The 12,495-nt window shown below is 44.6% G+C and overlaps 1 protein-coding gene across 1 annotated transcript in view; it reads right to left on the bottom strand.

Moving 5' to 3' along the window:
- Positions 1-11,677, bottom strand: part of LOC132884671 (zinc finger protein 850-like) — a 31,074-nt gene extending 19,397 nt beyond the window's left edge. Inside the window, exons 1-4 of the mRNA XM_060918507.1 lie at positions 11,402-11,677; positions 6,194-6,436; positions 5,716-5,962; positions 1,704-3,192 (exon numbers count right to left, since the gene is read on the bottom strand). Of these exons, the coding sequence (XP_060774490.1) occupies positions 1,704-3,099 (1,396 nt within the window). The 5' untranslated portion in view covers positions 3,100-3,192; positions 5,716-5,962; positions 6,194-6,436; positions 11,402-11,677. The remainder of the gene's footprint in view (positions 1-1,703; positions 3,193-5,715; positions 5,963-6,193; positions 6,437-11,401) is intronic.
- Positions 11,678-12,495: the final 818 nt, after the last annotated feature.

The following is a 12,495-nucleotide window of genomic DNA, read 5'->3' as shown; positions in this document are numbered from 1 at the left end:
AAAAGAACGAACCAAAACTGAATTTTGTGTGACAGTAAGAAAGCACAGATACAGTGTACCAACATTACAGAGAAATGTGCGTGTTTAGACTACTTTCAGACCCCGCTCGTTCAGTGTGGTTTTAGTTGTGAGTGGTTATGTTTTTGGACAGTTACATGCTGTAAGGAAAAAAATCGATTCATTTTAAAATCAGATACCAACAGCCAAAAAGTTTGCAGCGCTCCTTTTCCAATTTAAAAAAAAAAGCCACCCATAACCAGGGAAGAATGTGTACATACACACTACAGAAGGCAGTGTACAAATGTTTATCGGTTTAAATGGCCAAATAAAAATCATAATTATAAGAAATTTAGCCAGTAAAACAAAGCTGACTGAGTGAATCAGTGATGTTCACAGAGATGAGGCGAGGGAATGAGACGATGGGGTTGAGATCATCCAGTGGCTCGAACACAGGCTGGTGCAGTTAGATCGGAATCATCAAACGGGATTTTTTTCCCTTTTGGAACTAAACAGAACTTCGCTTCTGCTCGAGATTCGTGCAAACGGAAACAAGTCAGTGCAGGAAATGTTTTGGTTTTGGAATTATATGAAATACAAAATGTCAAAAATATGACTGAATGGTTTTCAGGACAAAACACCAGACAGACAGGCTGTTACGTCCTCCTACCACTAGGGGCCCCCAGTACTTTTTTGTATGGTTGCTGCACTTAATTGTTTTACAGGTGGTTGGTGTGGAGCCAATGATGTCTCCTCTATAAATGCTAGGGTGGGAGCCTAAAGACTCTCTCTCTCCTCGGGGGTTGGTTCCACACCCATTTGATGCCTGCTTGTTTCTCTTTTGTGGTTGGTTTCCCCTTTTGTATGTAGTTTAATTCTTTGTTGGTTGTTCCTTGGTTTGTTTTGTTATTATTTGACAATAAAATACCTCTAGATTTAAATGAGCCCTGTGACTTTTGTCATAGATGTTACACTGCTACATCTGTTTGTAACATAGGCATACTAATTTTATATAAGGGTGACTTTTACATTAGTATAAATACACAGGTGATTATAGGAAATCGTGCACGCTGATTGGTCGAGAGAGTCGGAATATTTCTTGATAAATCACCTCAAGCGACTCGGCAAAATGGCGGCCAATCGCTTCATCACCGTAAGTGAGGAAGAATTACAGATGAAAGAAAATGCTGTTCCTGAAAACACTAAAAGATGCTCCGAAGTTTGGTCTAAAACTATTCAAAGGGAAGGTGGGGTTGGGATTTATTTTAGCCATTTCAAAACAAAAGTATTTTATGTGACTCGGCATAGATAAGTGATAAGTCTGCGCCGCGTCGTTATTACATTTACATGAAGATTTTGAAGTTTGAAATAAATTATTTTTAATACAATTTTTAAAAATATATAATCCCGTGTATTTATACTAAAACATTTATCTGCCTCAGGCTCGGTGAAGACCAGGGAATAACAACCTCGACTTCACCACAGTTATTATTCACTGATATTCACTTCATCTTTGGTGAATAACAATTATTAATATATGCAAACTGAACATGTATTAATAATGAATTAATTAAACCTGCCACTGGCCCTATAGACCAGAGGAAGGACGATGCAAAACATTCCACCAAAATGAAAAAGATGAACACTGAACCACTTTGAGCCAAAAATCACCCTCCAGCGACGACTCAGCACTCAGTTCCTGGCGCTGTTCAGAAGCAGGTCCGTATCCTCAGCCATGTGAATGTGATCGTGTCGCTGGAAGTTTCTCTGCTGACTGAACCTCTCCCCACACTCAGGACACTGACGGAGCATTTCTCCTGTGTGAACGCAGCGGTGCTTCCGAAGGTTACTCTGGTTCCTGAACCCCTTCTTGCACTGCGAGCAGTGATGGGGCTTCTCTCGCGTGTGACTGCGTCGGTGTAACTGCAGAGCCTCCTCTCGACTAAAGCTCCGTCCACACTCTGAGCACTGATACGGTCTTTCTCCTGAGTGAATATACTCATGCTGCTGGAGATTACGTCTTTGTGTAAAACTCATCCCACACTGTGAGCACTGATACGGTGTCTCTCCTGAGTGAACGCGCTGGTGTCGCAGGAGATTACTCTGACTGGTGAAGCTCTTTGCGCAGTGTGAGCAGTGATAGGGTTTCTGCCCTGTGTGAACGCGCTGGTGGATCTGGAGAGCAGTTCCCTGAGTAAAACTCTTTCCACACTCTAAACAGTAGTAAGGTTTATCTCCGGTGTGAATGCGCAGGTGGATCTGGAGACTCGTACCCTGTCTGAAACGTTTCCCACACACTCCACAGTGATACGGTTTCTCCCCGGTGTGGATGCGCAGGTGCTGCTGGAGGTTACTCTGGCTGGTGAAGCTCTTTGCACACAGTGAGCAGTGATAGGGCTTCTCCCCAGTGTGGACACGCTGGTGTTTTATCAGACTACTGCTCTCATTAAAGCTCTTCTCACACTGTACACACTGATAGGGCTTCTCCCCGGTGTGGATGCGCTCGTGGCGCTGGAGATTACTCTGGCTGGTAAAATTCTTCCCGCACAGCGAGCAGTGATGCGCCTTCTCTCCAGCGTGAACGCTCTCGTGTTTTTTGAGATTACTCTTCTGGCTGAAGCTTCTCCCACACTGCAAGCAGTGATAGGGTTTCTCCCCGGTATGGACGCGCTGGTGTTTTATCAGACTACCGCTCTCGTTAAAGCTCTTCTCACACTGTACACACTGATAGGGCTTCTCCCCACTGTGGATGCGCTCGTGGCGCTGGAGATTACTCTGGCTGGTAAAATTCTTCCCGCACAGCGAGCAGCGATGCGCCTTCTCTCCAGCGTGAAGGCCCTCATGTTTTTTGAGATTACTCTTCTGGCTGAAGCTCCTCCCACACTGCAAGCACTGATGTGGCTTCTCCCCCGTGTGGATCCGTCGATGTTCTTTAAGCGTGCTGATCTGGCTGAAACTCTTCCAGCACTGTGAGCACTGGTGAAGGAGTTTCTTCACTTGGCTGTGGGAGGTGTTGGTGAGGAAGGGACCAGATGATATTTGAGGACCACTGGAGCTCTCAGTGGGCTCCACATTCTCACATTTCACCTTATCAGATTTCATCGTAGTCGGATCTTTTAGTGTTCTTGCAGATGAAAAAGTGTATGATGGAAGAAAGAGGAGAGTCGAAGATGAGAGGAGTCCACTCAGTTAGAGCTGGAGTGGAAAGAGGCAAAAATGGGTCACGGTTCAATAATCTGATCAAATATTTTAACAAAATAATTACATTTCAGAGACATGGAATCCTTCCTGTCTGGAGTGGCGAGATTTTTGGCCAAGACATGTAACACCACTTTAGATTTATGGCCCTTTTCCACTACCCTTTTTCAGCTCGCTTCAGCCCGACACGGCTCGCGTTTCGACTATCTCAAAACAGCACGACTCAGCTTGCTTCAGCCCTGCTCAGCACCCAAAACTCGCACGGTTTTGGAGTGGGGCTGAAGCGAGCCAAACCGAGCTGAGTGGGGCTAGGGGCGTGAGCAGACACTCCCCTGTGCACTGATTGGTGAGGAGGAGTGTCCTCACATGCCCCACGAGCACGCTGGGATCTGTAAACACCGTAAACCCGGAAGAAGGAGAATTACGAATTACGAGAATTTCTGAAGCCTTATGCGCCTCGCCTCATCTATACGCTCTTGCCAGTATCTGTTGGCGTTGTCGGTGACAACAAGCCACAGCACCAAGACCAGCAACACTAACGACTCCATGCCCTCCATGTTTATTGTTTCCTATCCGGGTCGTGAGACTACCGCTTAAAAGATCACTGATGTCACTGTTTGCGCTGCTTAACGACATCACGTGACGTCCACCCACTTTCGCTAACTCCACCCAATGTGTCCACCCACTTCCAGCCAGCACGGTTCAGCGCGGTGGTAGTCGAAATGCAACTCCAACAGCCCCACTCAGCCCGACTCAGCACGGCACGGCTCAGCCCGACTCAGCCGCGTTTGTAGTGGAAAAGCGGCATTAGTGTTCAGTGTGGGGAAATAAGGCCGGACCAGCGGACACTGACCGATAATTTTTGCATTTGTCTGTCTGTATTTCAAAAGCATCAGACCAGATGGCCCATGAAAAATGGTAAAGATACGGGTCTAATCTACTTCTAATTTTCTTCCAAATGTTACGCTTTGCGAATACATTGTCGTAACACAGCCTGTGATTGGCCGATCACGGATGCTCTCGATGAATGACAAGTCGCCTCTCATCAGTGAGTAAGAGAGCATTCTGGCTTGACACCACGCCACGCTGTTGTCAGCTAGGTAGATTTACCACCAATGTTAAAAGAAAAGAGACTACTACAGGTTTTGGACCCTGATAAAGTGTTTTTTCCATCGAATTTTAACCCTCTGGGGTCGAGAGCTTCTCTGGCGAAGCTCGGCACGTTTAGAATGAGTAGGTCATGGATTTAGATAAACATCTTCATGAGTTATCATCATACAAGTATGATAAACATATTGACAAACTTTATACTTTACACTTTCCTATGTGCCCACTGCCAAATAATATATTTTCTAAATTATATGAAACAAAACTTGTCCCCTGACTCAGTCCCACCAGAGTCGGAGCGCTGAGCACCCACTTACACAGTCATAAAAGATTGTTCCCATGGTAACGGCATGATTATCACTTCCACTCTTGCAGTTTCAATGGGTTTCTCTTTCACAGTGTTTTCTTCTATTTTCGAAGTTCTAGCGCAGAAGATTTTAGTCTGAATGCCAAATTATATAACCATGTCTAGTTTTGAGTCATTTTAAAAGTTTCTGTTCCAAAGTTACTTGGAATCTCATCCTCAAAATTTTAACTCGTATGTAAGAATAGTTGCATTGTTAATTATTAAGTTTCTTATAGACTGATTATAAACATAGTATAAAAATAATCATTGTTGACACAACGGTTCATGAGTGTTGTTATAGTACCTATACGAGTTCTAGTAAGTTGTAACCAACTGGAACATCCTTGCCCCCCCCAAATACTTTTTTCTAGATGTGGAACTGACCTGTGTGTGTGTGTGCGCGTGCTATTGTTTTCTTGGGTAGAACTTTAAATGTTTTTCTTGAATCTGACATTTTCTTGTAAATTATATTAAATTTGTCATGTAATTAGCAACTAATATCGAGTGTAATTTGGCCTTTGAAGATCACAGAAATGTGCCTGGAAATGGCCGAGAAGCATCTCCAGGCATCTAAAGCCCTTCAGACCTCTGGCCACATTGTTCCAGGCCTTTGGCCAGTCATTCAGACAGGCTGAAATTTGGACAGACGGACAACATTTCAGACTCGTCTGTCCTGTGACAGTCTGCTTAAAACTCATTTCCCACACTGGTGTTGATTCTCTATTTTGATCCAAGCTCACTGCAGTGGAACACATGCTTATGGCTCATCATTCAACTGCTTGGTATATTTAAGAGCATAGAGTTTACTCCCAAAACTATAATATAGAGTATAATGAGGTGCAGCAGGGGCTCTGTTCAAGCAAAGGTACACACTTCCAGGTCAACGCTTCCACACACACACACTTGTCTTTATTGTAGACGCGTGTATATCATAATGCATTTCTTTATATCTTTCTGGCTTTCTAACAGTAAAATTCTCTCATAAAAAGCTATTTGGCTGGAGAAGAATAAAGGGCACTGAGAAACTTCACAGATCACCTCACAGCAAACAGGTTAAGGGTTCGAACCTGCTGGTCAACTGGGGTGTTCCTGGATGGAGACTGCATGTTCCTGTGTGGGTTCTCTCAGGATGCTCCGGTTTCCTCCCACAGTTCAAAACACGTTGATTCATCACCTGGCTCCTCTCAACCCCCACCCCGCCCCACCCCCACCGGTGTGAGAATGGCCGTGTTTCGGTCTCTCAGTGTGAAGCCTGCAGATGATGATCTGTTCAGGGTGTATCCAGGATTATCTCCAGCTCACCCCCAGCCCACACTGGATCAGCAACAGAGAAAATTAATCAATAAATATATTCATACTTTGAAGCTCATCACTTTTCTCTAAACTTCGTCACACGATCACAATTCAGAAACAGCCTGAATTACACTTTATACATTACAAAATACCAACATGTATTAAAAAACCCCACTCTATTAAGTTTTATTCAGTCACATGACTTTTGCTTGTGAGTTTACTTCTGGTGAATGAAGTGGTGGTCAGACAAACCGATTTGGCTGCTGTTATGTAAAGAGCGAGTGAAACCGTCTCTGAATATTTTCACAGTTTAGAGGCCAATGCACAGTCAAGATCCCTTCAGAAAGTTGCTCTTTGTGATGCAATAGGTCCTTCCACACTAGTAAAGAAGGACTTTTCCTAGGAGTTGGAAAATTATCCATCTGTTGAGTTCCCCGACATCTCCGACTACCTGGTGCTGCAGACGTCAATCTACACGGACAAACGGACGAAAACCTGGAAGAGCATGGAGGAGAACAACTTTTAGTATCTCGCTGGGTTAAAGATCTGGGGATTAGGATACAACAAGATAAATCCTGTATTGTTTATACCCAGGTAACGAGGAATTTCTGGGCTTTGTACACATCTTTGCAATAGTTCCCAGGATGCTACAAGTATTGGGTGTAAACAAACCACAACCACTTGATTCCCAATCCTCCCTGCTCTTCTCTTCCAGGTAAATCATTCACAAAAGATCCACAGAAACCCCTTTAAAGACCTGGGGATTGGTGAAACAGGACGGAAAAGTTATCACGGCTCACTATAACTGCATGACTGAGAAAGCAGTTTTGTGCTGTTAACTCGTGAGCCCTGTTTTTGCATTTCCGTGGATCGTCTTGATGATCTCCTCTCTTTAGTTCAGTGTAGGAGCCCAATCTACTACATTATCCCTGTAAAGCTCGCTCGGACATCCTGATAAAGTGAAAACATACGCGTTAGCCTACAACATGGCGATCAAACAGTAAACAAAAACACATCTAAGGACTGAAGCATCTCCTGAACTTCAAAACATCATGAAATAATGGAAAATGGTGAGAAAGGTCATTGGCGAATCCAAATGAAATAAATCGGAGGAATTTACAAACCTTTCCTGATCACTGCAAACTTGAGTGTTCTTCGACTCAGCTCCCTTCCATGACAGTGAAAGGTTCAAGAGCCACCTTTCTCATCGCCTTTTGGTAAAATCCTTTGCGCTCTCACCGTTTATCACTTCACGGGGAACCCGAAAGAAACTTTTAATCAGTTTCACCGTTTGTTTGATTTGAACAGCGCAAAACAACCTAAGCGTAGGGCATTTTAACGACCAGCCAGGCACCCCAGTGATAGTAACACTTTGTGAACAGTGAGCTCAGCTGACCACCACTTCCTGTCTTTCATATCTAATGAGGCAGATGTGACGTCGGATGCAACTCCCCTATAGCAGTAAAATGTTTTTGCTCCCGAGTGGACGGAGGTGGAAAAAGTCTCCTAACACCTGAGTAGAGTAATGATGTTTGTCATCCAGCAGATGTCACTATAGAGCTGGGCTTCAAATGCTTTTACTGTCTCAAACTTCGTGCCGTCCATCACTGATGTAAAGGCCACTAGTTTATATCCTGTGTAGTGCGCTACAGAGCGTGCAAACGGCACTAGTTTACATCCCGTGTAGTGCGCTACAGAGCGTGTAAACGGCACTAGTTTACATCCCGTGTAGTGCACTACAGAGCGTGTAAACGGCACTACTTTATATCCCGTGTAGTGCGCTACAGAGCGTGTAAACGGCACTAGTTTATATCCCGTGTAGTGCGCTACAGAGCGTGTAAACGGCACTAGTTTATATCCCATGTAGTGCGCTACAGAGCGTGTAAACGGCACTAGTTTATATCCCGTGTAGTGCGCTACAGAGCGTGTAAACGGCACTAGTTTATATCCCGTGTAGTGCGCTACAGAGCGTGTAGTGCGCTACAGAGCGTGTAAACGGCGCTAGTTTATATCCCGTGTAGTGCGCTACAGAGCGTGTAAACGGCGCTAGTTTATATCCCGTGTAGTGCGCTACAGAGCGTGTAAACGGCGCTAGTTTATATCCCGTGTAGTGCGCTACAGAGCGTGTAAACGGCGCTAGTTTATATCCCGTGTAGTGCGCTACAGAGCGTGTAAACGGCACTAGTTTATATCCCGTGTAGTGCGCTACAGAGCGTGTAAACGGCGCTAGTTTATATCCTGTGTAGTGCGCTACAGAGCGTGTAAAGGGCGCTAGTTTATATCCTGTGTAGTGCGCTACAGAGCGTGTAAACGGCGCTAGTTTATATCCTGTGTAGTGCGCTACAGAGCGTGTAAACGGCGCTAGTTTATATCCTGTGTAGTGCGCTACAGAGCGTGTAAACGGCGCTAGTTTATATCCCGTGTAGTGCGCTACAGAGTGTGTAAAGGGCACTAGTTTATATCCTGTGTAGTGCGCTACAGAGCGTGTAAAGGGCACTAGTTTATATCCTGTGTAGTGCGCTACAGAGCGTGTAAACGGCACTAGTTTATATCCTGTGTAGTGCGCTACAGAGTGTGTAAAGGGCACTAGTTTATATCCTGTGTAGTGCGCTACAGAGCGTGTAAAGGGCACTAGTTTATATCCTGTGTAGTGCGCTACAGAGCGTGTAAACGGCGCTAGTTTATATCCTGTGTAGTGCGCTACAGAGTGTGTAAAGGGCACTAGTTTATATCCTGTGTAGTGCGCTACAGAGCGTGTAAACGGCACTAGTTTATATCCTGTGTAGTGCGCTACAGAGTGTGTAAAGGGCACTAGTTTATATCCTGTGTAGTGCGCTACAGAGTGTGTAAAGGGCACTAGTTTATATCCTGTGTAGTGCGCTACAGAGTGTGTAAACGGCACTAGTTTATATCCTGTGTAGTGCGCTACAGAGTGTGTAAACGGCACTAGTTTATATCCTGTGTAGTGCGCTACAGAGCGTGTAAAGGGCACTAGTTTATATCCCGTGTAGTGCACTACAGAGCGTGTAAACGGCACTAGTTTATATCCCGTGTAGTGCGCTACAGAGCGTGTAAACGGCACTAGTTTATATCCCGTGTAGTGCGCTACAGAGCGTGTAAACGGCACTAGTTTATATCCCGTGTAGTGCGCTACAGAGCGTGTAAACGGCACTAGTTTATATCCCGTGTAGTGCGCTACAGAGCGTGTAAACGGCACTAGTTTATATCCCGTGTAGTGCGCTACAGAGCGTGTAAACGGCACTAGTTTATATCCCGTGTAGTGCACTACAGAGCGTGTAAACGGCACTAGTTTATATCCCGTGTAGTGCGCTACAGAGCGTGTAAACGGCACTAGTTTATATCCCGTGTAGTGCACTACAGAGCGTGTAAAGGGCACTAGTTTATATCCCGTGTAGTGCACTACAGAGCGTGTAAACGGCACTAGTTTATATCCCGTGTAGTGCGCTACAGAGCGTGTAAACGGCACTAGTTTATATCCCGTGTAGTGCGCTACAGAGCGTGTAAACGGCACTAGTTTATATCCCGTGTAGTGCGCTACAGAGCGTGTAAACGGCACTAGTTTATATCCCGTGTAGTGCGCTACAGAGCGTGTAAAGGGCACTAGTTTATATCCTGTGTAGTGCGCTACAGAGTGTGTAAAGGGCACTAGTTTATATCCTGTGTAGTGCGCTACAGAGCGTGTAAAGGGCACTAGTTTATATCCTGTGTAGTGCGCTACAGAGTGTGTAAAGGGCACTAGTTTATATCCTGTGTAGTGCGCTACAGAGCGTGTAAACGGCACTAGTTTATATCCCGTGTAGTGCGCTACAGAGCGTGTAAACGGCACTAGTTTATATCCTGTGTAGTGCGCTACAGAGTGTGTAAAGGGCACTAGTTTATATCCTGTGTAGTGCGCTACAGAGTGTGTAAAGGGCACTAGTTTATATCCTGTGTAGTGCGCTACAGAGTGTGTAAAGGGCACTAGTTTATATCCTGTGTAGTGCGCTACAGAGTGTGTAAAGGGCACTAGTTTATATCCTGTGTAGTGCGCTACAGAGCGTGTAAACGGCACTAGTTTATATCCTGTGTAGTGCGCTACAGTGTGTGTAAAGGGCACTAGTTTATATCCTGTGTAGTGCGCTACAGAGCGTGTAAACGGCACTAGTTTATATCCTGTGTAGTGCGCTACAGAGTGTGTAAACGGCACTAGTTTATATCCTGTGTAGTGCGCTACAGTGTGTGTAAAGGGCACTAGTTTATATCCTGTGTAGTGCACTACAGAGCGTGTAAACGGCACTAGTTTATATCCTGTGTAGTGCGCTACAGAGTGTGTAAAGGGCACTAGTTTATATCCTGTGTAGTGCGCTACAGAGCGTGTAAACGGCACTAGTTTATATCCTGTGTAGTGCGCTACAGAGTGTGTAAACGGCACTAGTTTATATCCTGTGTAGTGCGCTACAGTGTGTGTAAAGGGCACTAGTTTATATCCTGTGTAGTGCACTACAGAGCGTGTAAACGGCACTAGTTTATATCCTGTGTAGTGCACTACAGAGTGTGTAAAGGGCACTAGTTTATATCCTGTGTAGTGCGCTACAGAGCGTGTAAACGGCACTAGTTTATATCCTGTGTAGTGCACTACAGAGCGTGTAAAGGGCACTAGTTTATATCCTGTGTAGTGCGCTACAGAGCGTGTAAACGGCACTAGTTTATATCCTGTGTAGTGCACTACAGAGCGTGTAAACGGCACTAGTTTATATCCTGTGTAGTGCGCTACAGTGTGTGTAAAGGGCACTAGTTTATATCCTGTGTAGTGCACTACAGAGTGTGTAAAGGGCACTAGTTTATATCCTGTGTAGTGCACTACAGAGCGTGTAAACGGCACTAGTTTATATCCTGTGTAGTGCGCTACAGAGTGTGTAAAGGGCACTAGTTTATATCCTGTGTAGTGCGCTACAGAGCGTGTAAACGGCACTAGTTTATATCCTGTGTAGTGCGCTACAGAGTGTGTAAACGGCACTAGTTTATATCCTGTGTAGTGCGCTACAGTGTGTGTAAAGGGCACTAGTTTATATCCTGTGTAGTGCACTACAGAGCGTGTAAACGGCACTAGTTTATATCCTGTGTAGTGCGCTACAGTGTGTGTAAAGGGCACTAGTTTATATCCTGTGTAGTGCGCTACAGAGCGTGTAAACGGCACTAGTTTATATCCTGTGTAGTGCGCTACAGAGTGTGTAAACGGCACTAGTTTATATCCTGTGTAGTGCGCTACAGTGTGTGTAAAGGGCACTAGTTTATATCCTGTGTAGTGCGCTACAGAGCGTGTAAACGGCACTAGTTTATATCCTGTGTAGTGCGCTACAGAGTGTGTAAAGGGCACTAGTTTATATCCTGTGTAGTGCACTAGCATAGGAAGTAGAATCCCATTTGGGACTGAGCCACTGTTAGCCGAGTTGAACTTACCTTGATGTTTCCAGCAGAACGCAGTTAACCACCTCAAATCCCCCACAACGGATCAGATGGAACTGTGGGGGTAAAACCCTGTCAGAAAGAGTTTAATGGAAAGATGATTAGTAGAGTCGGAGAGCTCAGCTCATCAATCAGCAAAACTGCCGCACGGCTTCTTCTATTTCTCTCAATGTGTGGCGGATCGCGACCGAGACGCCCACAGCGACCCCTACTGGAGCTCCACACTCATCACAGCAGGGCAGAAAGGGGAATTAAACTCGACCCCTACTGGAGCTCCACACTCATCACAGCAGGGCAGAAAGGGGAATTAAACTCAACTAAATTCAACATCGTCACACACTTGGAAAAATTTTACAGTGTAAAATAAAATACTGAACCAGACTGTCTCTTCCCAGGCAGTAGATCTTCTAGTCACCATCACAACATAATGACTATTTCGCTAATACAGTCCCAGATAACAGGCATGCATCAGTCCACTGGATCAGATCCGTCAGAACTCTACTGGTCCATATGCAGACCAAATGAATCCTGAATCAATTAACAATTAATTAATTCATAAATGAAACATCCTGAATGTACTGAGGACAGTAAAGCACAGCTTCTCTATTTAGGGTTTATTTCTAAATATCAGCTAATTGGCTGGTCTATTTAAATCAATCAATCTTTCTTGCTTAAATTAGCTAAAGTAGGCAAAAGAATGACTTCTGTTTTGTTTTCATTTAGTTGAAGGAAATTTCTCACCATCCAACATTTGTGGTGGTAGGAAGGACAAGTCTACACTACTCCTACATTTTATCCAAGGATTTCATACTAACTGATGGAATGATGAAAAATGAGTCCTGAAATCCAGAACGTGGGTGGAACAGTCCCCATCAAGACACAGCAACAAATGCAAGTACAATTTGCCAATTTTTTTGGAATGTCCAAGCTTTACTTTATTGAGTATGTTTAGTGGAAAATGTTAGTGTTTTTCTTCTGTCATTAGTTAGACTAATGACAGAAGAAGACTCTGTTCATTTTGTATGAGAAGATTGGAGAAGTGTGTCTCCAGGCATTAGAGAGGATTGGGGGCAGAGAGAGAGAGAGAG

The sequence above is a fragment of the Neoarius graeffei genome, chromosome 4 (assembly GCF_027579695.1).
Source record: "Neoarius graeffei isolate fNeoGra1 chromosome 4, fNeoGra1.pri, whole genome shotgun sequence".
Lineage (NCBI taxonomy): Eukaryota > Metazoa > Chordata > Actinopteri > Siluriformes > Ariidae > Neoarius > Neoarius graeffei.
The sequence above is the reverse complement of the archived record's forward strand: the minus strand, read 5'-3'. Positions and strand labels throughout refer to the sequence as shown.